Raw genomic sequence first — 24,774 nt, 5'->3', positions numbered from 1 at the left:
GGCTGGGCGCACCTTTGGGGCTGGATATTAATAACGCGGCGGGGAGGGACGGGAGGAGAACGGGGAGGGTGTGTGTGTGTGGGGGGGGGAAGCCTCGCCCGGCCCCCCCGGAGCTGCGCAGGCGATGCCCGCTCGCCCCGGGTCCCCCCCGCTCGCCGCCGCCGGGACGCCGAGCCGGGACTGAGCCACCGGGACGCCGCGGATGAGGGGCGGCATGGCCGGGGGGGGCCGTGGGGGCGGCTCGGACCCCCGCGAGGGACCCCACGGCGCTGGGTAAGCTCCTGATTTCTGCTTTAACCCTCGCGGACCCCCCCGCCCCGCACCCCCCTGGCACTCCCGGAGCTCTTGCGGGGAAACTGAGGCACGCGGTGCCCGCCGCGCTGCCGGCAGGGTCTGGGCATCACCCACCCGGCACCGCCCGAACCTCGGAGGGGTCCGGACGATCCCAACACCCCCCAACCGGAGCGGCGGCAGCGCGACCCACCCGCCCCTTCCCCTGTCCTGCTGGAGGGACCCAGAGCCGGGGGCTGCCGGTGGCCACCCGCGACCCTCCGGTCGCCGTGGGAGCTGCGCGGCGGGACGGAACCGGCTCGCCCGGGGAATTCCCCGACACGGGCATGGGACCCCGGCATCCCCCGCACCCCCTCGGTACCTCCCGCACCCCCGGGCTGGGCGCTTTGGGGCGCTGCAGGATCGGGTGCTATGAGTTATGGGGGACCCCCCCCGCTGCCCCCCAGCCTGCTCGCCCCATGGCGAGGCCGGATTCGGATCGGGGAGCGACGCGGAGCCCCGGCGTGCAGGTCTGGTCCTGCCCCGGCAGGCAGCGATCCCGGCCCGGCGCCCGCCGCGGGGCCCTGGGGGCGGCGGGGCCGTCGCCCGTCCCGGGGCTGCGTGGGTACGTGTGGAGGACTCGGCGTCACCCACCCGATGCCCCCCACCCGGTGTCCCCCACCCTCCTGCCCTCACATCCCCTCCCTGGGGTCTGGGATTGTCCCCACCTCACCCTGTCCCCCTCGCCGGGGTCCCTAAGGGGGCTCGATGATGGCCCCACCTCGGCGGGGATGCTGGGCCGGGGGACACCCCAGTGTCACCCCCCTGTCCCTTAGGACGGTGGGCTCAGGGCTCTCTGCTCTGCAGGTCCCGGTGGCCGTGGCGGCTGCTGCTGCTGGCCTGGCTCAGCCTGGTGGGCACGACACAGGTGAGGGGGTTTGGGGACAGGTGAGGGCGTTGGGACACACGGTGGCACCCCCGGGCTCCTTCATCCCATCCCCAGCGCTGACCATCACCTTCCTCACGCAGGACCCAGCCCTGGGGACACCAGCGAGGGTCCCCGAGCCCCCAGCCCCTGCTCGGCCCCGGGGGACCTGGGGGTCCTGGGCAGCCTGGAGCTCCTGCTCCAGCTCGTGTGGGGACGGCGTCGCCCTGCGCAGCCGGAGGTGCCTGCGGTGAGTGGGGGACAGAGCAGCACAGACCCCTCAGGGTTGTCCCCAGGCCCATGGCAGCTCCCAAATCCCACAGCACGACCTCGCCACCACCTCGTATCCCCCTGGACCCTCAGCAGCACCCAGACCCTGCTGCCTCCACCCTGGGGTACAGCTCCAAGGGGACATCGGGGTCCCCAGCCCTCTTCTGCTGCCCTGTGGGGACGTGTCACTCCCAGCACCGTGGTGACATCGTGGCGCTGGAGCTGGGGGGTCCCTGAGGGCACACGTGCTGTCACTGTCACCGCAGGACCAGCGAGGAGCAGCCATGCACGGGGGACCCGCGGCAGTACCGGCTGTGCCAGCTCCAGGTGAGCTCCACGGCACACACGTGGCTGTCCCCAGTCCCCATGGTGGCCCCCCCGGCTCCATCCTGGTGCTCCCACAGGGCTGCCCCAGCGGCTCCGTGCCCTTCCGGGCCATGCAGTGCTCCCTGTACGACAACCAGCCCGTCCTGGGCACCTCCGCCCGCTACCGCTGGGTGCCCTTCAACGGAGGTGAGTCCTGGGGTGGTGACGGCATCACTGGGGCCTCACAGCTGTCCCCAGCATCACCCCAATCCTTTCCCATCCTGCTCTGGCAGCCCCAAACCTCTGTGACCTCAACTGCCTGGCAGAGGGACACAACTTCTACTACAGCTTTGGCCGGGTGCTGGACGGCACCCGCTGCAGCCCCGGCTCCCCGGACCTGTGCGTCGGCGGGCGCTGCCTGGTGGGTGCACGCTGGGCCAGAACCCCTCAGAACCTCCGGGACCCCCAGTCCCGAGCTTCCCCCCCCCCGTGCTGAGTGGGTGTCTGGGCTCCCCACAGAGCGTGGGCTGTGATGGGATCCTGGGCTCGGGCTCACGCCCCGACGCCTGCGGCCACTGCGGCAGCGGCCACGGCTCGTGCGTCCTCGTGCACCGGCTGTTCCAGGGCTCGGACCCCTCCTCCGGTGAATGAACCATTGCCCCGGCCCCCTCCATGGGTGAATGCTTTGGCTCTTGGCTCCCCTGTCCTCCTGTCCCCATCCCTGTCCCCAAGGCATCACCTGGGTTCCCCATCGTCCCATCCCGTTGTCTTTGGTCCCTCCCTGTCCCCCCACATGCAGGGACAAGGACTCGGAGCAGCCCCTTCATTTGGGGGGGATTTAATTCATTGCAGAGGGGTCACTCCTGGGGTGGGCGGGAGTCTGTTACGTCCCCAGGGGTGTCCAGGGGTACTGGGGGCACTCAGGGTCCCTGTGTCCACATGTCCCTGATGTCCCAGCACGTGGGGCCCAGCTGGGTTCATGCCCCAGATCCGGGTCCCCCCTGTGCCCCATCCCCTCCCTCTCTGTCCCCCCGTGGTGTCCCCTGGGCCCTGCCCAGGCTCTGGCCTGACTCTGCCCGCCCCCCCCCCCCCGCAGGATATTTGGGATATGTGAATGTGACCAAGATCCCCGCCGGGGCCACCCACATCAAGGTGACGGACAAGAGCCGCAACTACCTGGGTAGGACATGAACTGCCTCCACCCCAGTCAGTCCCAGTCCATCCCAGTTGGTGCGGGCAGGGCAGGGCAGGGCAGGGCAGGGGTGGCCGTGTCATGCCGTGCCGTCCCATGTTTGTCCCATGTTTGTCCCATGTCGTGCCGTGCCGCTCCCTCCCTCGGATGCTGTTTTGAGCACCGCGGGGTCAGTGAACTCGCAAGCGCTCGGGGCAATTTTCCAGAGACCGCGGCCGCGTTTTGGGAAGGGCTGAGCTGGATCGGGGCCAGACTGGCCCCTGCAGCACCAGGACAGGGACCTCCATCCCCATCCCCCGTCCTCTTTCCCATGCAGCTGGAGCCCCTTCCCCCATCCCAGCCGGGATTTGGGGACTCAGGCCTGGGTTTGAACACCAGGGCTTGGCTGCGGCTCGGGCCCGGAGCCAAAATCCTACAGGAACGCAGATTCCCGGAGCCCCGAGCGCGGCTCCCCAGCCCACGCTGCCCTCCCGCTCCGGGAGAGGCCTCTGGTGGGGACCCGGGCGGGGGTCCCGGTTACCGTGGGGGGGGACTCGGTTTGCCAGAGCCGCTCCATCCCGCAGCGCTGATGGCGAGTGACGGGCGCTACGTCCTCAACGGGGACTGGGCCATCGCCTGGCCGGGGCCCTACGAGGCTGCGGGCACCCTCCTGACCTACAGCCGGGCCCCCGACGGCACCGAGAGCCTGGAGGCACCCGGGCCCACCCACGAGGACCTGCAGGTCATGGTGAGGGTGGGGGCAGGGGGACACGAGGGTGGGGACAGCCACTCCCACCCCCCCACCCTCCCGGCTCCCCCCAGCCCCGCCCGTGTCCCCCTCCAGGTGCTGCTGCAGGAGCCCAACCCCGGCATCGAGTACCAGTTCTGGCTGCCCCGCGGGCACCCCCAGCTCGGCCGCGGTGACACGAGCCCCCTGCGGCAGCCCCAGCCTCGGGGGGCAGGCAGCCCCCCGCCCCCGGAGCCCCCGCTCACTCCGGCCCCCGCGCAGCCCCCCCAGGCCGGGGGTTTTGCCACGGAGCCACCGCCGAGGAGCCCCCCTGACCGGAGCCAGGACGGGGCTGCCGCAGGTACCTCCTCGGGGGTCCCCGCCGGTACCTCCTCGGGGGTGCCCGCAGCCCCCACGCCCTTGCTGGGAACATCCTGGGCTGCCCAGGGGGAGCAATAAGATGGGGACCCTAAAAAGGAACCTAAAAACCCTCACCTGGGCTGTCAGGAGCCCCCTGTGATCCTCTCTGGGGTCTGGACCCGCAACCTCCCCTCTCAAAGTTGCATGAGCGGGGTTTGGGGGTCAGGATTCCCCTCTGCCCCCTAAATTGCGGCAGCTTTATCCCCGCAGGGCGCTGCGGGAGGTGCCGCCCACCCAAGGGGCGCTCCCAGCGCATCCGGCACTTCTGCCAGAGCGACTTCGGTGAGCGCCGGGGCTCGGGGGGCTCGGGAGGATGTCGGGGGTGGGACAGGGCTGAGGACATTGCCAAGGACAATGCCAGGAGTGGGAAAGAGCTCAGGGTGATACCGGGGCGATGCTGGGGACAGGAACGTGCTCAGGGCGATTCTAGAGGCAATGCCGGAGATGGAAAGGGGCTCAGAATGATGCCAGGGATGGTGAGAGGAAATGGGAAGGGGCTTAGAGCGCGGCTGGGACAGGAAGGGGCTCAGGGTGACGCCAGGGGTGATGTCAGGGATGGGAATGTGCTCAGGGTGATGCCGGGAATAGGAAGAGACTTGAGCGGTGGTGCCAGAGGCGATGCCAGCGATGGGAAAAGGCTCAGTGCGATACCAGGGACAGGAAGGGGCTCAGGGTGCCCCATCCTCACCCCCGCAGTGTTCCACGGGCGGATCCTGGCGCGGCGCGTGGTGGGGCAGGAGACGCGCTACGAGGTGGAGGTGATGGCGCGGTACCTGCAGCGCTTCCCGCTGGTGTCCCGGGAGTACCTGTGGGTGCCCAACACCTGCGGGTGCCCCGCGCTCCGCCAGGGTGGCGAGTACCTGCTGATGGCACGGCGCCACGTGAACCACGAGCACACCTTGAACCGCATCCTGCTGCAGGACGGCGGCTACGCCCGGCCCTGGACGCTCCGAGAGGCCCGGCTGGTGCGGGAGGCGGCCCGGCACTGCCCCCACCCCCGGCCACCCTGAGCCCCCGCCCGGTGTCACCCACCCCAGGGCGGGACCCCGAGGGTGAACCGGGAGGTCCTGCCGGGCACTGAACCCTTCCCAGGCACCCTCCCCGTAATGGACCCCCATCCATCTCGGCGTCCTTGGGGTCCACGTGGCAGCGAGGGGCGTGTGTGGGGGGGGTGATAATTTATTATTTTTGCAGAAAATAAATTGCTTATCCCCTCACTCGCCGCGTGTGTCCCTTGCTGGCTGGCGAAGGTCCAGGGGGTCCTCCTACTTCTGGGGGGTCTCCTCTGTGTCCCCATGAACAGGGGTCTCCTCCGTGTCCCCCCACTTCAGGGGATCTCCTCTGTGTCCCCGTGGGCCGGGGGTCTCCTCCGTGTCCCCGCACTGAGCCCCAGGCGCAGCTCCCACCCGGCAGAGTGTCCCTGTCCCCGTGGCCGTGTGCCAGGCTCTGCCTGCCGGGGTCGGGGACCTCCCGCTTATCTCCCTTCCGGCGGAGCCGAGCGTGTCCCCCCTCCGTGACAGAACCCCCCTCCTGCCCGTAACCCAACCCTTGGGCTGGTGGCGGCCACCGCGGGGCCCCTGTGGGGACAGGATGTGACCGAGGGCACTGGGGCACCCCCGGGGGGCTTCGCTCCCTTGGGGTGGGTTTGGAGCTGGTGCCAGGGGAAAGCTGAGACCTCCCAGCTCGTTTTGGGATTGTCCCCAAAGCGAGGTCCCGATGGCCCTGGGGTGCCCCGAGTGGTAGCTGCCATCCCGGGAGGGTCCTTGTCACATCGGGTGACATCAGAGATGAGCCCTGGGACCAACTGGGGCTCCCTTCTGTGCTCCCCAGCTGTTCCCAGTAAAGTCTGAGTGATTCCAGGTGCTCTGGGGTGATTTGGGTTGGAAAGGTACCTCCACCCTATAAAAATGCTCCCTCCCACCCCCATCCCACGGTTCATTTGGGGTTGCTGGAGGGGTTTGGGGCCGGCTCCTAGCCATGGCAGGTTTGGGGGCCACTCCACGCACGAAGAAACCTTCCAGGGAGGACCCGGGGCTCTCAACCCCGAGGGCTGCGGGTCGTGATTGTGCCAAGAGCCGGCAGAGAGAGGGGCAGAGCGTCCCGCGGGGGTGGGCGCGGGTGCCCTGCTCCCCCACCACCCCCGGGAAGGGGCGGCTGGTCCGGCAGGGACCCGAGGAGTGTCCCGGCCCCTCGTCCTCCCCGCCCAGCTCTGGGGAAAGCGGTGAGCGTGTCCCTGCCCGAGGAAATCCCTGCGTGGGGCAGGGGGGCTGTCCTGGCTGACAGGACCCCCCCCCGTGCCCCACAGACCCTGAGAGCCCCCCACCACTGCCCTGCCCCGAGGGCTCCTATTTCTCAGGGCTCTCCAAGGTTGAGCATCTATCCCCTGCTGTCCTCGTGGCCCCCAGCCTGTGAGTATGATGGGGGGGGTCTCTATAGCCCCCCAGTATGGCGGGAGGGGTCCAACAGCCCCCCAGCAGTGCTGACCCTCTGCCTTCCCCCTGCAGGCCGAGCTCTGGGGTGCTGACCCCTGGGAGGGACGGTCCCGGTCCCCGGAAAATCCGGAGCAAGTTGCAGCACACCCTGGTCCTGGAGCTGGTGAGCTGGGGGGTTTTGAGGGGGGCTCTGCAGTGCCTGGGGCTGGGGGCTGACCCTGTTCCCTGTCCCCAGGATGGGACCCTGCTCTACTCCTCTCTCCTCACCCATGGGCAGCAGGATGCCACGGCCACCTTCACCATGAGCTTCCAGGCGAGATCCTACAAGGTGGGTGCACCTTGGGGGTGGGACAGTGGGTGTTGAGTCTGGGGGGGGGGCTGGGGAGCTGTGATTTGGGGCCATGGATGATGTGGCTCTTGACTGCCACCCCATGTGGCCTCCATGTCAATGTCCCTTGTAGATGGAGGGAAGGGGCTCTGAAATCCTGTAGGTGAGGAGTTCTGCTGAGGGCACTGACCCCCCCCCTTGGGGCTCACCTTGGTGTTGGGATGGGGGTGCTGGTGGTTTTCCAAGATGCTGTTCCCTCCCAGGTCCATGTGAAGCTGCGTCCACACGTGCAGGAGTTTTTGGAGACCCTTTCCAAGACCTATGAGGTACCAGAGCCCATGGGGGAGGGGTTCTATGGGGTGACCCCTGGGGAGACTTGAGCAGGGACTTTCACCCTCTCTCTGCCAGATCTTTATCTACACCACTGCAAAGAAGGACTATGCCAAGAAGCTCCTGGAGGTGCTGGACCCCAAGAAGAAGCTGATCAGGTGATGGTGCTGCTAGCGCCCTGCTGGGGACCCTCTCTGTGACAGGGCAGTGCCCTCATGGCTCTGCCTCCCCACCAGGCACTGCCTCTCCCAGTCGGATTGTGTCTGCTCCCAGGGCTGTTACTGGAAGGACCTGACCCGTCTGGGCAGGGACCTGGCCAAGACGGTGGCCCTGGACCACACCATGCAGGGCTTCCCTGCCCAGGTAGGGCAGCGCTGCTCCCCGGGGGGAATTTGGGTGTCCCAGTCCCTGAGAGCACCGTGGGTGTGCAGGACCTAACCTCGTCCCTGTCCCTCCAGGCTGCCAACTGGATCTCGGTGCCACCGTGGTCTGGGGACCCTGCGGATGAGGAGCTGCTGCGCCTCATCCCAGCGCTGGGCCAGCTGGGCCAGGCGGTAGGACGTGGGGGTGGGGATAGGAAGGGGACAGGAGCTCTGGGCACAGCCCTCCCTTATCCCCTCTCTCCCTGTGCAGGAGGATGTACGCCCCGAGATCCAGAGGGAATTCCAGCCCTGCCAGCTGCCCACTGAGGGTTAGGCCAGCCTGGAGGAGCAGGAAGGGGAAAACCTCTGGGACAAGCCATGGGGAAGATGTGCTGGGGGAATCCAGCACTTCATCCTATGGAACTGGGCTGGATGGTTGTCCCAGGACTTTCCTTTGGTGTTTTCGGGGATCCCAGCTCATCCCTGGAGGCTGGGGGTGCCCCTAAGGAGAGCTCCTGCCTTTGGAGACAGCTCCATCCTGGCTCCCTCCTCTCCCTGCTCTGTAAGGTCCAGCCAAGGTTTTCACTTGGGTCATTATAAGCTTGGAGAAAGATCTGGCTCTGCCTTAATTCCCAAAACTCTTCAGCTGAGCAAACACAGTGTGCTGGGGATAGCACAGTTGGGGGGTGGGGGGGGGGGGGACGGACACACAAACCATGTCCCCAGGGTCCTGGCATGGGGCAGTGTCCCCGGGAGGGCCCCAGCTGGCAGCTCTCCCTGTCCCATCCCTGCCCTGTGCCATGGGTCCCACGTGCTGGGGCACAGCTGCCACTGTGCCCCTGCCAGTCCCCGTAGCACAGAGGGGCTGGGGGTGCAGCCACCCTGGGACCTCTCTTTTTAAGGCCTAAAGCCGTTGGTGAACAGGAACTGGGGACTTTGGAGAGGGTCTGGGCTGGCCTCTGCTGCCTCAGCTCTGCTGGAAGCCACATGGGCTCGTGGCCGAGCTCTGCACGGCCGCAGCTGTTTGGGGACATGTCACATCTCGTCCCTCTGTGCCTGGGAAAGGACACAGGGCTCCTGACCCCTCTGGGAATGTCCCTGTCCCCAGAGGTGTGGGAGGAGCCACCACTGCTGTCCCCTTGCACAGCTGGACACGGGGTGGGACCATCCCAGGCGCTACTGCGAAGGGGAGTCACCCTTGGGGAGGGCAGCTGAAAAGGCAACAACGGCTTTATTTCAGAAGCCAGGGACTATCCCAGCTCTGTCCCGGGCTGTCCCTGCAGCCCAGGCTGGTGTCACTCACTCCTCACAGCCTGGGGACAGCACGGAGCTCCTTTACCAGCACGAAGGACCTTGTGGTACGTGGGGTACAGCACCCCTGCCAGCACCAGGCTGCTGCAGGCCAGGACAGTGAGAACCACCAGGTCCCTGCGCAGCCCCAGCGGGCGGGGAGAGCCTTCTGCAGGGTGGTGGCAGGTATGAGTGATGTCCTCGAAGGTGCGGCCGGAGGGGCAGGACGTGCAGTTGTTGGCAGAGGCGCCCTGGCAGGTGTAGCAGGAGGGGTGGCAGCTGGCACAGACATGGGCAGTGTCCTGAGGGGTGGCACTCTGGGCTCGGCCGTAGTAGTGTGGGGGGCAGTAGGACAGGCAGGAACCGTGGTGAGCGTACAGGGAGCTGCCACAGTCTGTGGAGAGAGGCTGGAGTGAGACCCTGAGGAGCTGAGAATTGTCACTGTCCCCTCAAAACCTCGCTCACCCTCGCAGGCTCCCTGCTCATCCCTCTTGAGGCACTCGTCGGTTGTGGTGGCTGCAGAACGCCTGGCTGGCATGTCCTCATCCGTGCCATGCAGGTGTAGGATGAAGCTGGTCAGCTGGCCTGGGGACAGGAGGGATATGGGGCTGGAAGCTTTGGGGTTATGTCCTGCTCCTGGCCCTCTACTGGCCGGGGAGACCCTCAAAGCCAACACAAGGTCCTGTGGAAAAGGAGAAGCCAACAAATGGCCCCATGCAAGTGCGGGAAGGAAGAATGACCAAGTACATAGTGACCCCAGTAGAAATGAGGTTCACACCCACCTGTGTTGCTGTCATCACCCCTGTTCTCCAGCCGGAGGGTCCAGATCCCCTTGGGATTCTCATCCCAGAAGTGCGTGGACATGAAGGTCCAGTCCTGGTAGCCATCCTGGCTGGTGTCATAAGGACTGGAGGGGGAGAGTAGAGCTGAGAGTGCCGGCCTGGAGGGGCAGGATGTCACCTGCAGGGCCACCCTGTGCTTGCTCTGAGGGGCATTCCCATGTGGCAGGGTTCCAGAGGAGTTTTGGCTCAATGAGCCCCTTTGTGGGAGTCTCCTGGCCGTGGGAGCCCCGGTGCTCGCCCCTGTCCTTACCGCACTGTCACCAGCGTGGACGTGGTCCCCATGGGGCTGCTCAGAGCCACCACCAGGTCCCCTCTGCGGCTGTAGCTCAGGGACAGCTGGACCTGGACGTGCTCCAGGGATAGGATGCTCTCAGAGCAGGAGGAGACATCCGTGGAGATGGTGAGCCTGGAGCCGATGTCCCTGTCGAGGACAAGCTGCAGGTGAGGGCATGGGCATGCCCATGGATTGCCATGGGCAACCTGCCCTCCCCTGTGACCTCCAAGCACAGCAGGTCCCGTGCAGCACTTTTTGGGTCCCTGTGCCTGTGGTGGCCACAGCTGCCACTTCCCCTACACACCGTGTGCCTTGCCTGGGGAGGGGGTGGGGGATGATGGAGTTGACCCTGTGAGGGGTGAGGGGCTCGGGGCAGCCCCAGCCCCACCAGAGATGACCCCCCCCCCCAGTGTGGAGAGTTAGGCAGAGCCCACCAGCCCATGAGAGGCTGGGCCTGGGGTCACTGTCCCTTACCTGGGGACCTGAATGGCCTGGACCGAACACTTTTCCTGAGGCCGAGTCCCTGCCCACGTGGTGGCCGCCTGCACCAGCAGCCCCGCGTCCAGCAGCCCGTAGCCGTAGTAGTGGCTCACTGGGACAAAGGTGCCACCCAAGACAGGGACCCATGAGCCCCTCAGTGTCACCCGGGCACCAGAGGCTGCTGAAAGGTGTTGGAGGGGCTGAGCCCTGCACTCACCCCTGCGCCCGACGCCGTTCTCAGCCCAGTCCTCTGCCTGCAGGTGTGCGGGCTTGGAGGCTCTGATGATGAGGTGCTGCAGGTCACGCCAGGTAAGGGCTGGGCTGGAAGGAAGAAGGGATGTGGGGACAGAGGTCTGGGTTGATTTTTAACAGGGAGATTTGGCTCTTCTGGGGTGGGTAGAGCAACTGATCCTCCCCCAAAACCTCCTTCAGTGCCAAAATGGGAGTGAAGAGCTCCAGAGGACAAACCCTCCTGCTCTCCCCTGGCCATGGGGGAAGGCCACAACTCTGCACCCCAACCTTCCTGTTATCCCTCCCCTTTCTCACCCCTGGATTGTGTCCCTCTGTCTCAGTGTCACTTACTTGGCCTCCAGTGCCAGGGCCACCATGCCCGCGACCAGCGGGGCCGAGGCGGAGGTGCCGGTGTGTTTGTCTGTGCAGCGGTGGTGCAGGTCGGTGGTCACCTGGGGGGAACAGGGGGGTCTCAGCACTGATTCCAAAAAAGCCGCCTGGAGTTGGGTACCTTCAGCAAATTCTCCTTTTTGGGTCTCTTTGAGCTCTACACAGACACCAAGCTAAGGCAGACTGGGACCAGCCCAGCCCATGCTGGGATCTGTGTCTGCCCCAGAGCTGCGGCTCTGGCGGAGTTTTTGTGGCACTTACAATCTGCACCTTGCTGGTGGTCCTGCTGCTGTAGGTGGTGGTGAGGATGGCAGGGCAGCCCTCGCCGTAGCGGGGCCGCTGCCCGTCCCCCAGCACGCTGCCCACAGACACGGTGTAGATGCTGTTGGTGTAGCCATCACAGTTGCAGTTGTCATAGTTGATGCCGCCGTTGCCTGAGGCCCAGATGAAGATGGAGCCGAGCCCACCCCGTCCCTGTTGAAGAGCAGATGGGGGTGAGCAGGGTTGTCCCCGTGTCCCTGTGGACCCCGAGACCAGGGCTGGGTTTACCTGGAGGACTCCTCTGTGGAAAGCAGCCTCAGCCAGGACCCCCGGCCCATCCACCGTCTTTCCATCGTCCTCGGGGCCCCAGCTGGCGCTGTAGATGTGGATGTACTGGGGCTGCAGGCTCAGGGCCTGAGCCTCCACTATGTCCATGATGGAACCGTCCAGCATCCGCACGCCTGAGGACAGGCACTGGGGTGGCACCGAGGGGATGGGAGCCACGCACGTGCCACACCGAGGGCAGGGCATGGGAGCACCTGGCCAAGCCCCTCTAGTCCGCCCCAGTCCCCCCCAGCTTTCACATGACCCTGCCCTAAGGAGATCAGGCCCCTTCGGGTCTGTGCCCATGAGCTGCTTCCCAAAGCTCCTCGTTAAGCCTTTTGTAATTAAGCCCAGGGAGAGCTCCCAGCTTTTAACCCCCTTTGCCACCCTCAGTTCCACAGCGGAGCCTAAGCTTGCCCTGCTGCCTGTTTGGGCTGAGCTGAGTCTGGTGTGGGGTAACACTGCAGCACCCTGGACACCCCTAAAGCCTAGAGCAGCCCCACCTGGGCTCCTGCATTCCCACAGCAGCCTGGACCTGATTTCCAACTTCTCTCCCACAGGAGCAACATCTCACCTCCGATTCTGGCATTGTAAGCAACGCCTGCACCACAGATCCCATTGTTAGCCACAGCTGCCACTTCCCCTGCACAGCGTGTGCCATGCCTGGGGGGGACAGAGTGACCCTGTGAGGGGTGGGGGGCCTGGGACAGCTCCAGCTCCCCCCTCAGAGACGAACCCTCCCCAGGGTGGGGAGCTGGGCAGAACCCACCAGTTGTTGTCCCCGTCGCCGTATCGGGGCTGCGGATCGGGGTCGTTGCTGTTGAAGTCGTAACTTGCCAGCGGGTCCTGTTACAGAACGAGGCACGGGCATGAGCCAAAGGGCCTGGGCAGGGCTGTGACAGCCTGGCACTGAGCCCGGTGCTGGCAATGCCGAGGGGCCTGCCTGCCAGCCCGGGGGGACAGCGGGGCCCCTTCGTGCCCAACTGCACTGGGAGCTGGAGATAAAACGAGTCCTGAGAGGGAAGGGAGCTGGGAAGGGGCTCAGCCTGGAGAAAAGTAGGAGCAGGGTGGGTCTTGAGGCTCTGCGCAACTCACTGACAGGAGGGGACAGCCATGGGGCGGTCAGGCTGTGCTCTCAGGGGACAACAGGCCAAGAGGGAACAGCTTCAAGCTGTGCCAGGTGGGACATGAGCAGGAATTTCCTCATGGAAAGGGTGGTCGAGCACTGAAACGGTCTGCCCAGGGAGGGTGCGAGTAGCCACCCCTGGAGGTGGCACTTGGTGCTCTGGGCTGGTGACAAAGGTGGGCATCGGGCACAGCTTGGACCTGACGATCTGCAGTGACTCTGAGATTCTGCAGAAAGGGGTGAGAGCAGCACAGCTTTGCTGTTTCCCTGACAGAGCCCAGCATGTCGAGTCACCCAAGGGTGACCCTCGCTGGCCACACAGAGAGGAACCACACAACCCACGGAAACAGTGGTGTTATAAACACCCAGGATTGCCTTTCCTTCCCCATGGAGCACAGGAGTGTTTACCAGCTTTACTGGCTTTGCAGCTTGCTGTAATTACACCTATTTCGGGGGCTCTGGTGCGTGTGCAAGTTCTAACATTTCCTCAGTGTGAGATTCCACTGAAGGAGACTCCAAACCTTGGATTCAGACCTGGAGAGGCAGAGCTCCCACTGCACAAATCGGGGGTGGGATGAAGGCACTGACTCCACCCTCCCTGAAGGAACTGGTCCCTGCACCCCCCCCCCCCCCATAGTTACGTAGTTGGCAGCCAGGTCGGGATGATCCTTCTCCAGCCCATCATCCAGGACAGTCAGCACCACCCCCATCCCTGTGTAGCCTCTGCTCCAAGCTGTGAGGATGTTCAGGTCGGGATGGACATCGTTGTTCTGGAAAACAGATTAAATTTGATGGGCAGCCCGGGGTCACCTTGGAGGACTCTTGCTGCCTCATCACTGCCAGCATTAGCTTGGTTTATGTCTCGGCAGGGCACTGGGAAGGGCATTGCCAGCAGTCAGGGAGGGATCCTGCCCCTCTGCTCAGGCCTGGGAAGCACTTCTGGGGTGCAGTGTCCAGCTCTGGGCTCCTCAGGATATTAAGTTCCTGGAGTGGGTCCAGTGGAGGGTCACGCAGTTGAGGGAGGGACTGGAGCATCTGTTCAACTTTGGCAGGGGCCCTCAGCCCTGGGTGTCCCTGTGTCAGGGCAGGGCCCAGCAATGGCACCAGAGGAACAGGCAGGGATTGATCCCAGGAATTCCCCCTGCACAGGAGGAAGAATTTCTTCAGTGTGCAGTGCCCAAGCCCTGAACAGAGAGCAGAGAGGCTGTGGAGTCTCCCTCTCTGGGGACAGCCCAGAACAATCCAGATGCAGTCCTGTGCTCTGGGATTGTGCTGAGCAGGGAGGTGGCACCGGATGCCCCAAAGTGGTCCCTTCCATCCCATGATTTGGGGGAGGATTAGGAGGGGAAGCAGCCTGGTCTCACCATGTACCACTGCTTGGGGAACCAGGGATCCGTGGGCACCATGCCCGTGCCTCTCTTCGAGCGCTTCTTCAGCATCTGCTGCTCAAACCACAGGACCTGGGCAGGGAGCAGCGCTGTGGGTGCCAGGCAGTGCCTGCCCACAGCTGCCCCCCAGCTCCCTGTGCCCTCCTCCCTACCTGGGGGTCTCTGGTGAGCCGCATGTGCCACCCCCAGTGCCTGCTCAGGGCTCTCTGCCTGGTGCCACGGTGGCTGAAGTGATAGAAGGGCTCTCCCTCCATTACCTGCGGGCACAAAACCTGCTGTGAGCTCTTCTAGAGGACACTGGTGCCAGCCCCACGTGGGTCATGGAGGTCAGAACAGTGAATTTAAGATGAGCTGTAGTGCAGGACCAGCAGAAAGTGTCACCTGGAGACAGAATGGTGTCCTGAGGAGGGGGTGTGTGCCCTTGGGGGGTCCCTCGCTCAGCCCTGCACGCTCACAGGCCGTTTGCTCTGAGGGTGGGGGACACACTGGCACAGGATTCCCAGATTCCCAGGAAGTGTTCGAGGCCAGGTTGGACGGGGGACAGCAACCTGGTCTAATGGAAGATGTCCCTGCCCATGGGACAGGCGAAGAGGACAAACAATGGCGACACAGGACGGGTACGAGCAAGAAGGTCGGGCCAGGGGCACACGGGGTGGGCTGGGCCCGCCTTCCTCGCCCAGGCCGCACCTGGCCCAGGTAGAGCAGCCCGTGCCGGCGGGCCAGGGCCCGGGCGTCCCGCATCCCCGCCGCCACCCGCACGGCCCAGCTGCTCAGGTACACGCGGGGCTTGGCGAAGCCCGGACGGGCGGTGGCGGCCACCAAGAGCAGCGCGAACAGCACCGGGAACAGCGACAGCGACAGCACCGGGCCGGGCCTAGGCCGAGCCGCCATGAGGCCACGCCGCCGCTGCGCGCGTAGCCATGGCAACGGCGTCCGCCCCGCCCCTCTGCAAGGCCTCGCGTCATTGGCCCGCCTTGATCCCCGCCCCTCCTTATAATTTGCTCTGCCCAGAGTTAACCCCGCCCCTCCTTCCTACTGACCACGCCCCTCTGTATTACCCCGCCCCCTTGTTAGTGGCCAAGCCCCCAGCGGCCGCACTGACCGGGGCGCGGGGTCGGTCCGGGGCCGCTCCGGGGCCACCGCCGCTGCTTCATCACCTTCATCATCGCCACCGCCGCCATGGGCTCCGTGCAGCAGCGCCTGGAGCGCTTCCTCTACAGTCCCGGGCCGATCGGTGACTTGCTGGGTCAGCTGGAAGCCCGTACCGGCGTCCAACGGCTCTACCTGGCCACAGGTGCGACCGGTACCGCGGGGCCTCCCCGGTTCTCCCGTTCTGTCCCCTTCCCCCCGGTATCCTGGGGCACCTTGGCAGCTGCTCACCGTGGCTCTGGGCTCAGCACGGGGGCACGGGGAGGGCAAGCAGGGCCGCCCCGGACTGGGGGTGCAGAGCAGGGCCGTGCTGGGAGGGGACTGGGGGTGCCGGGGGTGACGTCGCTGTCACCGCACTGCCCTCACCTTCCACAGGCACGGAATCCCGAAATCCCGAAGCTCGCAGGGTCCAAGTGTTAGAGGTGTCAGAGAGACCCTTGAGACCCCGGGCACTGATAAAGGGGGGTCCCCGTTCTGGGTGAGCCCCCAGACCGCAGTGGGGCAGATCGGGTGCTGGGGATGGGAACTCATCCCTGCATCCCACTGGTGGGACCGTGGGGATCCGGCCTCTAACCGGATCCCTGTTGTTCATTAATGAGGAACCAGCCGGATTCTCCCCAGGGATCCTCCTCCTGGCATGTTGTGCCCCCTCTCCTCTGACCCTTGGCCCTGTGCCCTCTCTGCCAACTCGAACTGGCCTTGCCTACGTGCTCCAATTTGAGATTTCATATCAATCCTCCTGGGGGGGAGCTCAGGGTTTTCCTGTTTGCTGTGTCCCTCCAGGCCTGTGATTTCATGACCCAGGTGTGATTTCCTGACCCTTCACCTGCAGCAGGGTTGGTGTTCCCACTCTGAGGGGAGCAGTGTCCACGAAGGAGCACCTGCTGCTGTGCAGGTTGTGTTTGGATGTGGTGCCACTCAGACGTCTTCTGAGAAAATCAATCCTGGGGGATTGGATCAGGCTCAGCTGTGATGGACTTCTGGGGTAGAACAAGAGTGGACGCACCAAAAAGTGATGGTTTTACATTCTGGATCCCTGTCCTGGAAAGGAGAAACTATTGCTGAACTAAAAATTCCTGATTTCTCCCTCCCATGGCTCTGGAGCAATCCCTAATTTGAGTTTGAGCCCGTGGTCTGGTGTTTGGAGCAACCCCTGGGCAGCACCACCTCCAACTGCTCCCTCAGCAAAGCCTTTCCCTGGGTTTTTGCTGTTACATAAATTTCTCTGGGGGTTAAAATCCTGCGAAATCCCTTCTAAGGCTCTTGGGGAATGAAACCCAGCACTGCCTGGACCTGCCTGCCCTCCTTGGAGGGAGGTTTGGGATTGCTCCAAAGCCACGTTGCTCCTGCCCGTCTCCCAGGAAAGACCCGGAGCTGTGGGTGCCCTGGATCGGGGCCGGAGCTCAACCCAGGAATGCTGCAGCGAGCAGAGCTGGGATAATCCGCCCTCCAAGCCCGAGCAAGGACTTTAATTCACCAGCACAGACAGGTTAATTCCCAGCTTTCTTGCTGCTGATGGAGGAGTTTGTTCCAGTGCTGGGGAGAAGCTGCTGTGTTGGACAAAATGCTCCATCCCGTGTATCCCTGAGGTTTTCCTGCCCTCCGAACCCTGCTGGGAACGAGGTTTCCATCCCAAAAGCTCCCTGCCCCACCTTCCCCACGCACCCCCCTCTCCCAGCTCCGCTGCTCCAGCCTCCCGCGAGCATCCGAGCGCTGGGCAGGCTCCAGGCCACCAAAACCCCGCGGCTCACATTTAATTTAACGATCTAATTGAGTAGCAGGGAAGCGGGATTGGATTGCCGCTCCCAGGAGAGCCAACCCTTCCTTTGCCGACGGCTGCTCGGCCACGGGGAGCGCCTGCGGGAGGAGCCGCGATCCCGGGAGCTTGATCCGGGAGCTGGGCTCGTCCTTGAGCGGGAGGTCTGGGAATGCCGGGCGGCTCCGGGCCCCGCGCGCGGGGGAGGCGAGCGGAGCCTTGACTTTGGACCATGGGTGTGTTGTCAGAGTCTCTGGTTCCTGCCGCCCTGGCCCCGCTCCAGGAGCAGAAGTGCTACGAGTTTGGGGTGCTGAAGTCCCAGACGAGTCAAGGGAGGTGACAGGAGCAGGTCACGGGTCCCTCGGGAGAGATTGAGCCACGTGCCTCCTTACATCGGTGTCCTGGAATTAATGGGGGTGCTCGTTAACCCGCTCTGGGATGAGAATCCCGCTCAGGAGACCGAGCGGGGTCTTCCTCTGGGGGCAGCAGGTGCCAGACCGTCCCCTGTCCCCCGCAGGTTCCGTGGCTTTTCTGGGGCTGTACCTCATGTTCGGTTATGGTGCTTCTCTCCTCTGCAACATTATCGGCTTCGTTTACCCCGCCTACGTCTCGTAAGTACCTGTCCCACACCTGGAGAGCGTTCCCTGCCCTTCGCTGAGGGTCTGCCTGCTCAGTGAAGAGGCAATTATGGCTGGGAAGCTCTTGAGACCTTCTTGAAAACGTTGAGACCGTGCCAGCCCAGAGCACCAGTGGGCAGGTTCCCTCCAGGGTTTGGAGGATTTGGGAAGGTGGAGCCCATCCCAGTACTGCAGCAACTGTGTCCTTCCTTCCTTCCCCTGTCCTGCTGCAGCATCAAAGCCATCGAGAGCCACAGCAAGGAGGATGACACCATGTGGCTCACGTACTGGGTGGTCTACGGCGTCTTCAGCGTCGCCGAGTTCTTCTCCGACCTTTTCCTCTACTGGTTCCCCTTCTACTACGCCGGGAAGGTAAGGGCTGTGCCGGGCTCCTCCCGTCCCATGGCTGAACAGGGAGGAGCTGAGTGTGGTGGGCTCTGACCATGAGCAGGGCAGTGATGGGGCTCCACCCAGCTCGGATCCTGCGACCTCCAGTGATCTCCAGCTTTGGGCGCTGCTGCTGGACCCAGCCTTGGGGCCCTGGAGCAGCTGAGCCCCTCTTGTCTCCGCAGTGCCTGTTCCTGGTGTGGTGCATGTCCCCAGTGCCCTGGAACGGCTCCCAGGTCATCTACCACAGCGTCATCCGGCCCTTCTTCCTCAAGCACCACAGCACCGTGGACAACGTGATGGGTGACATCGGCACTAAGGCCCTGGATGCGGCCTCCACTGTCACCCGAGAAGGTAACTCAGGTCACCTGTCCCTCCATCCTGCTCCGTGTCCCGGTTTTCCCAGCGCAGGGACACAGACAGCTCAGTTTAGTTAGCAAAAAGTGATTATTTATTATTTCTCCGTGCCCGTGGGCGATGCTGCTGCAGCCCCGGGACAGGAGCCCCGGGACAGGCTCGGTCCCCTCTCTAACCTCTCTCTCCTCTCTGTGCTGCACGGTCCAGTCCTGCGGACTCTGGCCAACAGCAGAGCCCGGCTGGCGGCCGAGGTGGCCCCGCAGCCCAGCCTGCCCGTATGTAACGAGCCGCGGCTCCCGCTGCCGCCGCGCGGGGCCGGGGCCGGGGCCGGGGCCGGGGCCGGGCCGTGCCGGGCGCCCGCCGGGTCTGGTGTCCACCGCGGCACCGCCCGAACCGCTCTGCTCCCGCAGGCACCGGCGCGGCTCCCGCACACCCGGCCCTTTCTCCCGTGGCGTGGGTAGAGCAGGCGCTTCCCTCCCGCTTCTCAGTAGCCAGACCCCGTCCGTGTGTCCGTCCGTGTGTCCGTCCGTGTGTCCGTCCGCGTGTCTGTCCGTGTATCCATCCTCGTGTCCATCCTCACGTCCATCCACGTGTCTGTCCGTGTATCCATCCTCGTGTCCATCCTCACGTCCATCCACGTGTCTGTCCGTGTATCCATCCTCGTGTCCATCCTCATGTCTGTCCTCGTGTCCGTCCACGTGTCTGTCCGTGTATCCATCCTCGTGTCCATCCTCATGTCTGTCCTCGTGTCCATCCTCATGTCTGTCCGTGTATCCATCCGTGTGTCCCTCTACGTGCCCATCCGTGTGTCCGTCCCTGTTGCCCACCTACCCCTCAGCGCTGCTGCTGACCTGGGGCTCCCCTCTGGAGCCCCCCGGGGACAGGGAGGGCAGGGCTGGCTGTCACCCCCGTGCTCAGCGGGACGGGGAGGGAACCAGACGGTGACTCGGGGCTGGACCGGGCAGTGCCCCAGGACACCGGCCACTGCCCCGGGGACGGGCACCAACGCCACCCGTGTCCCCGCAGGCGTCAAAGCACCCCTGAACCTGGCGGAGTTACTGCAGAAGGCGAAGTAAGAAGAGCCTCGGGGCCTCTGGTACTGGCACTACCGTCCCGGTACCATCACCAGTGTCCCCAGTACAGGCACCACGCTCCCAGTTGCTTTGGCAACCCCCATTCTGGCACCGAAATCCCCCATACTGGCACTACAGCCACCGGTACCAGCGCTGTGCTCCCGGTACTGGTACCGGCATCCTCCGTTCTCGCACTGAAGTCTCCCATACAGACGCTGATACCGGCACCATGGCCCTGTTCACGGTACCGGGCTGCCCGGGCCGTACCCATCCGGTATCCCCAGTTTCTCCAGTCCAAGTCTGTTTTTCCCCTAGTCCCCCAATAAACTCCGCTGTCCCCCAAATCCCGCCTGTTCCGTGACACCGCGCGGCGCCTTTAAGAGCGGGTTGGGGGCGGAGCCTCTGGTAAAGGGGCGGGGTTATGTTGATGAGGTGTCCGGGGGCGTGGCGGAAGTGCGGCCGGACGGTGGCCGGGACGGGGGTGTCGGTCTGTCCGTCCGTGTGCCGTACCGGGGTGTCGGTCTGTCCGTCCGTGTGCCGTACCGGGGTTCGGTCTGTCCGTCCGTGTGCCGTACCGGGGTTCGGTCTGTCCGCTGGGGGGGATCGGGGGGTTCTGCCTGTGTTTCCGAGGGGCGGAGGGGGCCGGTTTATCTGTGCGGGAGGTGGGGGGCAAGGAGGGATCTGTCCGTCTGTCTGTCCGTCCAAAGGACGGGGGAGTGGGGAGTCTGTGAGTCTGGGGGGAAGGGAGTTGGTCTGTCTGGGTGGGGAGCAGCGCGGGGGATCTGTGTGTCTGTTTGGGCCGGGGTGGGGGAATGGGGGGCAGGTGTCTGTCTGTCTGTCCGGAGGGGAAGGTGTGGGGAGTTCTGTTTGTCCATCCGGGCGGACAGTGAGGAGGGGTGTGCCTGCTGCGGGGTGTCCGTCTGTCTGTCCCAAGAGCAGCACAGGGGGTCTGTCCGTCCTGGGGGGGATAGAAAAGGGAGGGTGTCTGTCTGTCTGTCTGTCCGGGGTGGGGGCAGCGCAGCGCCCTCACCCTCGTCCTCTCCCCAGCCCCTCCCACATGAGCGTCCCCCGGGATGAGCTCCAAGGCCAAGCGGGTGCTGCCCACCCGCCCTGAGCCCCCCAGCGCGGAGCAGATCCTGACCGACGTGCAGGGCGCGCTCCCCACCGACCCCGTCTTCATCCTCCCCTCCGAGCCCCCCCAGGACCACGGCCCCGCTCCAGGTGAGCCCGCGCTGGCGAAAAGGGGGGGGGACGTGGGAACCCCCACCCTTCCAGCCCCGCTGAGCCCCAGCTCTGCCCTCCAGGTTGCCCCGAGCCCGCGGCCGAGGAGCTGTACCGGCAGATCCGCTCCTACGTGGGGATGAACCAGCGGCTGCAGCAATCCCGGGAGCAGCTGCGGGAGCAGCGCCGGGAGCTGCAGAGGGTCGGGGAGGAGCTGGATCGGGGGATCGCGGAGATGAGGCAGAAGGCGTTCTGAGGGGATCGCGGTGGGCACCCTCGGGACACCCCACGCTGTGGTTTCACCTTTCCCAAACCGTTTGCGTCGGGAGGATCCGGGCTTGCCAGGACTGTGGCACCCCATCCTTTTCCTGGGGAACGCTGGGATCCGCCAGGCCAGTGCGGGGGCACCTTCCTGGTGCTGGAATAATGGCTTGCACCTCTCCTTCTGCCGCTGAACCGGCTGCCATGTCCTCCGTGGGTGACGCGTCCTCTGCTCCCTACGACTTTTCCCTCTGGTACGTCCCCGAGGATGACCACGTCGCTTCCCGCATCGCGGAGCGCCTGAGGGAGGAGGGATTTCGGGGCTTCACCGAGCACCAGGACCAAGTGGCCGGGACATCCGTCATCCTGACGGCCGTGGAGGCCATCGAGGCCAGCCGGGTGGCCATCCTGCTCCTCTCGGCCAAGTCCGTGGGTGACCGGTGGTGCCAGCGCGTGTCCCAGTGGAACCTGTTCTGCAATATCCACCAACGCGGCCCCAAGGTGGTCCCCGTGTGCGTGGGGGTGACCAGAGCCGAGGTTCCCCCGTTCCTGCAGCACCTCGTCCCGCTGGAATACCAGAATGAATTCTTCTTCCAGCGGCTCCTGGCCAGCCTGAGGTCGCAGCCAGGACGCGGGGCCAGGCGGGTCCCACCCAAGGGGACGCACTGAGTGACCACCAGGGAGGCCGGGTGGGGGGGTCAGCATTGCCCCATGGTGTGAAAAACTGCTGATAAAGGATGTGGGAATGCGTCACCCAGCGCTGTGGGCTGTCATAAAATCTCACAAACCCCCATTTTTGAGAGCTGAAGGTGCTGCTTTCTGTCCGCAAAGCTGAGTGCTGGAGGGACCGTGGGCGTTTCCCAGCCCCCCACAGGTGTTACCTTGTGGGTGCTGCTTCCCCTTCCTGCCCCCTGGGCGGGGTCTGTCCCCCACTGCTGTCCTGCTCTGCTGTCACACGCGACCTGGAGCTCCTGCAGCTCGGCAGCAGCTCCGGGACACGCGGAGCAGGCGGGATGGGAGCGAGGGGTTGCCTGGGGCCGCTGCTCCTGCTGCTGCTGCCGCCCCTCCCTTGGGGTGAGCACTGGGGCGATGGGTCCGGTGTGGCCAGCGCAGGCTCAGAGTCACTGGCCGGGGTGGTGGCAAGTGCTGGTGGGGACGGGACCTCGCTCCAGCCGTCGATCATCGGGGGACACGAGGCCAAATCCCACTCCCGGCCCTACATGGTGTTCATCCTGTCCGAGAGGGGCGCCTGCGGGGGAGCGCTGCTGCACCCTCGCTGGGTGCTCACGGCCGCGCACTGTCTGCAGAAGGGGTGAGTGTCCTGCCCGGGGAAGGGACGGGGCCCCGGGTGACCGGCACCGGGTTGACACCGCTCCCGGACAGGGACAGGTCGTGGCACAAAGGGAGGCTGCTGGTGGGGCTGCACAACTGGCAGAATCGCGGGCCGGGCATTCAGAGCTTCCCCATCCGGGCTGCCTGTCCCCACCCCGGCTACAACGAAACCACGATGGAGAACGACCTGCTCCTGCTCCAGGTGGGACGGTGGCCGCGGGGAAGGCTCCCGGGCGGGGCTGGAGCGGCGGCGGTGCCGGGAAGGGGCGGGGTGTTCTGTTCGCACGGCGCCAGGGCGAGCGGCTCGGTGACATTTCCGCTTCTCACCCCCAAGAGATTTCACACCTGGGTGTCATCTCCCCGCTCCCATGGGCGCTGCGCCGGCTCGGTGCTCCCCTTCGACCCGTGGTGTTGGGGGGCTCGTCCTCAGTCCCCCACCCACAGTATTGGGGTGCTCCCCTTTGACCCCCCCCACCCACAGCATTGGGATGCTCCCTCTCCACCCCTCACCTGCAGAATTTGGGGTGCTCCCCTTTGACCTCTCACCTGCGGTATTGGGGTGTCCCCTCTCGATCCCCCACTTACAGCATTGGGGTGCTTCCCTTTGACCTCCCCACCCCCGGTGTTGGGGTGCTCCCTGCCCATGATGGGGGTGTCTGACGCCGCCCCCCGCCCGCAGCTGGACGGGACGGTGACACTGAGCAGGACACGGCAGCTGATCTCTCTGCCGAGGAAGGAGCCGGCGCCGGGGGCGCGGTGCAGCCTGGCGGGCTGGGGGCTCCTGCACCCCAAGGGCAAGAAGCTGTCGCCCACCCTGCAGGAGATGGAGGTGACGGTGATGGACTCGCGGATGTGCAACAACAGCCGCTTCTGGAACGGCGGCATCGGCCCCAACATGATCTGCTTCCAGGGGCAGCACTGCGGCTCGGCACCTGCCAAGGTGAGCAGCTGGGGGTCCAAAGGCTACAAAGCTCTGCCCACCCCAAGCGCAGGTGAGGGGACTCCGGGGAGGATGCTCACCTTGAGTAGGTGAGATGTCCCCCTGGCTGTGGTGGAGGTTTCTGTCCCCTTGTCCACTCCCCAGTGTCACCCTCCACCTCTCAGGGTGACTCGGGGAGCCCCTTGGTGTGCGGGAAGCAGCCGGCAGTGGCTGGCGTGATGTCCTTCGGTAGCCCGGACCCCACTGACCCTTTCAAGCCACCGGTGGCCACTTCGACCTTGAAGTACAAGAAATGGATCCAGAAAACGCTGCAGAGGGGCTGCAGATCTGGCCAGCCCAAACACACGGGACACACCAAACAGCCCTTCCTATTTACACAGGTTGGATTTTAATTGGGAATACTGTCCAGAGTCTGGTAAAAGAACATCCTTAGTACATAGATACAGTGAAGGCGAGCGGAGCCCGGCAAAGCCCGGCGGGATTGTCAGTGGAGGAGGGGGAGGGCAGTGGCTTGGACCCCGGGGGCGATGCTGGCCCTCCTGCCACCCCTGCGCTCTGATACAGCACTTGGAAGTGCTGCTCCTGGGATTTCCCTCCTTTTCTTCACTCCCGGCCGCTGGTCCCTCTTTGCTGGCTACTGCCAGGGCAGGGGGGCTCCAGTGGGCACTGGGGTGTGCCCGTCCTCACGACCCCAGTGCACATCCCTGGGGACCCCCTGTATATCCCCATGGTCCTGGTGTCTTCCTGGCCCCACAGTGCAACAACCCAGAGCCCCTCACTGTGTCCCCACGGCCGCCCAGTTGTGTCCCCTGCACGTCCCCATAGCCCTGTGTGTGTCCCAGCAGCCCCATGTGGCACTGGTGGGGGAAGGACACAAAGGTCACCCCATCCAAAGCAAGGAGTGATGGTGTAGGAGTGGGAGGTATCCAAGGGGTCTGGGACCACCTAGACTGGGGGGTCCCTCTGCAGCCCATCCTACTCCCAGGGGCCAAGGCACTTCCCACACACCCCAATTTTGGCACCTGTGTCTGGCTGGCAGCAGGAGTGGGGGTGTCCCCAGGGTTTTGGGGCTGGGAGGCCCCTTGCTCGTGGGCGTAATCCAGTCCTAGATGGATTCGTGTCCACATCCACAAGGACACACTGGGATCCTGGCTGCGAGCCGAGGCTCTCCTGCCTTGGGGGTGGGAGGCTGGGGGGCTGAGGGTGAAGGTGAGGGACCCCAGACCCTTTCCTGGGGGTTGGGTATCCCGGTGCCAGCTCAGCACCCTGTTCCCTCCCAGAGCATCCCCCCAGCCTGGTGAGAGCACCCTGTGAGCAGCCCCTGGGATGAGCCCATCGGGACCCCAGCCACTCCCACGAGCCCTGCCCTGCTCCTCCTGCACCATTTCTGCCTGCCACCCCGTCGGACCAGCACAAGTCACCCATCAGCAATCAGGACCCTCCAGCAGGAGGTCCCAGACCCCATCTTCCCCTCCAAAGTCTCTCCCCTGTGTGCCTTCCCCTGTTAATAAATGAGCTGCCTTCATTGCCAGGG

General features: G+C 65.0%; 5 protein-coding genes across 6 annotated transcripts; 4 read left to right on the top strand and 1 right to left on the bottom strand.

The window, feature by feature from the left end:
• The first annotated feature begins 214 nt into the window (after window positions 1-214).
• On the top strand, window positions 215-5,099 carry ADAMTSL5 (ADAMTS like 5). Its single transcript, XM_062510318.1, has 12 exons — window positions 215-273; window positions 1,138-1,198; window positions 1,300-1,445; window positions 1,732-1,792; window positions 1,870-1,978; window positions 2,065-2,192; window positions 2,291-2,414; window positions 2,868-2,951; window positions 3,527-3,690; window positions 3,787-4,030; window positions 4,300-4,371; window positions 4,786-5,099. Exons 1-12 carry the CDS (start codon window positions 215-217, stop codon window positions 5,097-5,099), a joined length of 1,566 nt encoding a protein of 521 aa, XP_062366302.1.
• A 3,737-nt stretch (window positions 5,100-8,836) lies between these two features.
• PCSK4 (proprotein convertase subtilisin/kexin type 4) lies at window positions 8,837-15,038 on the bottom strand. Its single transcript, XM_062510300.1, has 15 exons — window positions 14,835-15,038; window positions 14,300-14,404; window positions 14,124-14,219; window positions 13,401-13,529; window positions 12,403-12,479; window positions 12,208-12,296; window positions 11,598-11,770; window positions 11,310-11,522; window positions 11,010-11,110; window positions 10,645-10,748; window positions 10,422-10,539; window positions 9,924-10,094; window positions 9,614-9,738; window positions 9,297-9,416; window positions 8,837-9,225 (listed from the first exon to the last, which is right to left on the bottom strand). The coding sequence occupies exons 1-15, from the start codon at window positions 15,036-15,038 to the stop codon at window positions 8,837-8,839; spliced, it is 2,214 nt and encodes a 737-aa protein (XP_062366284.1).
• Window positions 15,039-15,326: 288 nt separating this feature from the next.
• REEP6 (receptor accessory protein 6) lies at window positions 15,327-19,489 on the top strand. Its single transcript, XM_062510382.1, has 5 exons — window positions 15,327-15,441; window positions 17,570-17,663; window positions 17,903-18,041; window positions 18,242-18,410; window positions 19,440-19,489. The coding sequence occupies exons 1-5, from the start codon at window positions 15,327-15,329 to the stop codon at window positions 19,487-19,489; spliced, it is 567 nt and encodes a 188-aa protein (XP_062366366.1).
• A 529-nt stretch (window positions 19,490-20,018) lies between these two features.
• On the top strand, window positions 20,019-20,976 carry C28H19orf25 (chromosome 28 C19orf25 homolog). 2 transcript variants are annotated; one of them, XM_062510389.1, is made up of 3 exons: window positions 20,019-20,070; window positions 20,534-20,707; window positions 20,791-20,976. In XM_062510389.1, exons 2-3 carry the CDS (start codon window positions 20,560-20,562, stop codon window positions 20,961-20,963), a joined length of 321 nt encoding a protein of 106 aa, XP_062366373.1. In that variant the 5' UTR covers window positions 20,019-20,070; window positions 20,534-20,559; the 3' UTR covers window positions 20,964-20,976. The 2 variants fall into 2 exon arrangements, with proteins under 2 accessions (XP_062366373.1, XP_062366372.1); XM_062510388.1 differs by lacking the exon at window positions 20,019-20,070 and having other exon boundaries at window positions 20,410-20,707.
• Window positions 20,977-21,981: 1,005 nt separating this feature from the next.
• GZMM (granzyme M) lies at window positions 21,982-24,723 on the top strand. The gene is made up of 5 exons (XM_062510350.1): window positions 21,982-22,280; window positions 22,358-22,502; window positions 22,980-23,240; window positions 23,405-23,620; window positions 24,521-24,723. Exons 1-5 carry the CDS (start codon window positions 21,982-21,984, stop codon window positions 24,539-24,541), a joined length of 942 nt encoding a protein of 313 aa, XP_062366334.1. The 3' UTR covers window positions 24,542-24,723.
• Window positions 24,724-24,774: the final 51 nt, after the last annotated feature.

Source organism: Cinclus cinclus, chromosome 28, assembly GCF_963662255.1.
Source record: "Cinclus cinclus chromosome 28, bCinCin1.1, whole genome shotgun sequence".
In the NCBI taxonomy this organism is placed as follows: domain Eukaryota; kingdom Metazoa; phylum Chordata; class Aves; order Passeriformes; family Cinclidae; genus Cinclus; species Cinclus cinclus.
The sequence above is the reverse complement of the archived record's forward strand: the minus strand, read 5'-3'. Positions and strand labels throughout refer to the sequence as shown.

Bases quoted from the DNA above. Each gene is read 5' to 3' on its own strand.
- C28H19orf25 (XM_062510389.1), top strand. From the start codon at position 20,560: ATGAGCTCCAAGGCCAAGCGGGTGCTGCCCACCCGCCCTGAGCCCCCC. The intron at 20,708-20,790 runs GTGAGCCCGCGC...TCTGCCCTCCAG, and splicing joins GGACCACGGCCCCGCTCCAG to GTTGCCCCGAGCCCGCGGCC.
- PCSK4 (XM_062510300.1), bottom strand. From the start codon at position 15,038: ATGGCGGCTCGGCCTAGGCCCGGCCCGGTGCTGTCGCTGTCGCTGTTC. The intron at 13,530-14,123 runs GTGAGACCAGGC...TCTGTTTTCCAG, and splicing joins TCCCCAAGCAGTGGTACATG to AACAACGATGTCCATCCCGA. The intron at 10,749-11,009 runs GTAAGTGACACT...TCTTCCTTCCAG, and splicing joins GCCCTGGCACTGGAGGCCAA to CCCAGCCCTTACCTGGCGTG.
- ADAMTSL5 (XM_062510318.1), top strand. From the start codon at position 215: ATGGCCGGGGGGGGCCGTGGGGGCGGCTCGGACCCCCGCGAGGGACCC. The intron at 2,952-3,526 runs GTAGGACATGAA...TCCATCCCGCAG, and splicing joins CAAGAGCCGCAACTACCTGG to CGCTGATGGCGAGTGACGGG. The intron at 3,691-3,786 runs GTGAGGGTGGGG...GTCCCCCTCCAG, and splicing joins ACGAGGACCTGCAGGTCATG to GTGCTGCTGCAGGAGCCCAA.
- REEP6 (XM_062510382.1), top strand. From the start codon at position 15,327: ATGGGCTCCGTGCAGCAGCGCCTGGAGCGCTTCCTCTACAGTCCCGGG. The intron at 18,042-18,241 runs GTAAGGGCTGTG...TTGTCTCCGCAG, and splicing joins CCTTCTACTACGCCGGGAAG to TGCCTGTTCCTGGTGTGGTG. The intron at 18,411-19,439 runs GTAACTCAGGTC...GTGTCCCCGCAG, and splicing joins CTCCACTGTCACCCGAGAAG to GCGTCAAAGCACCCCTGAAC.
- GZMM (XM_062510350.1), top strand. From the start codon at position 21,982: ATGGGAGCGAGGGGTTGCCTGGGGCCGCTGCTCCTGCTGCTGCTGCCG. The intron at 22,281-22,357 runs GTGAGTGTCCTG...GGACAGGGACAG, and splicing joins GCGCACTGTCTGCAGAAGGG to GTCGTGGCACAAAGGGAGGC. The intron at 22,503-22,979 runs GTGGGACGGTGG...CCCCGCCCGCAG, and splicing joins ACGACCTGCTCCTGCTCCAG to CTGGACGGGACGGTGACACT.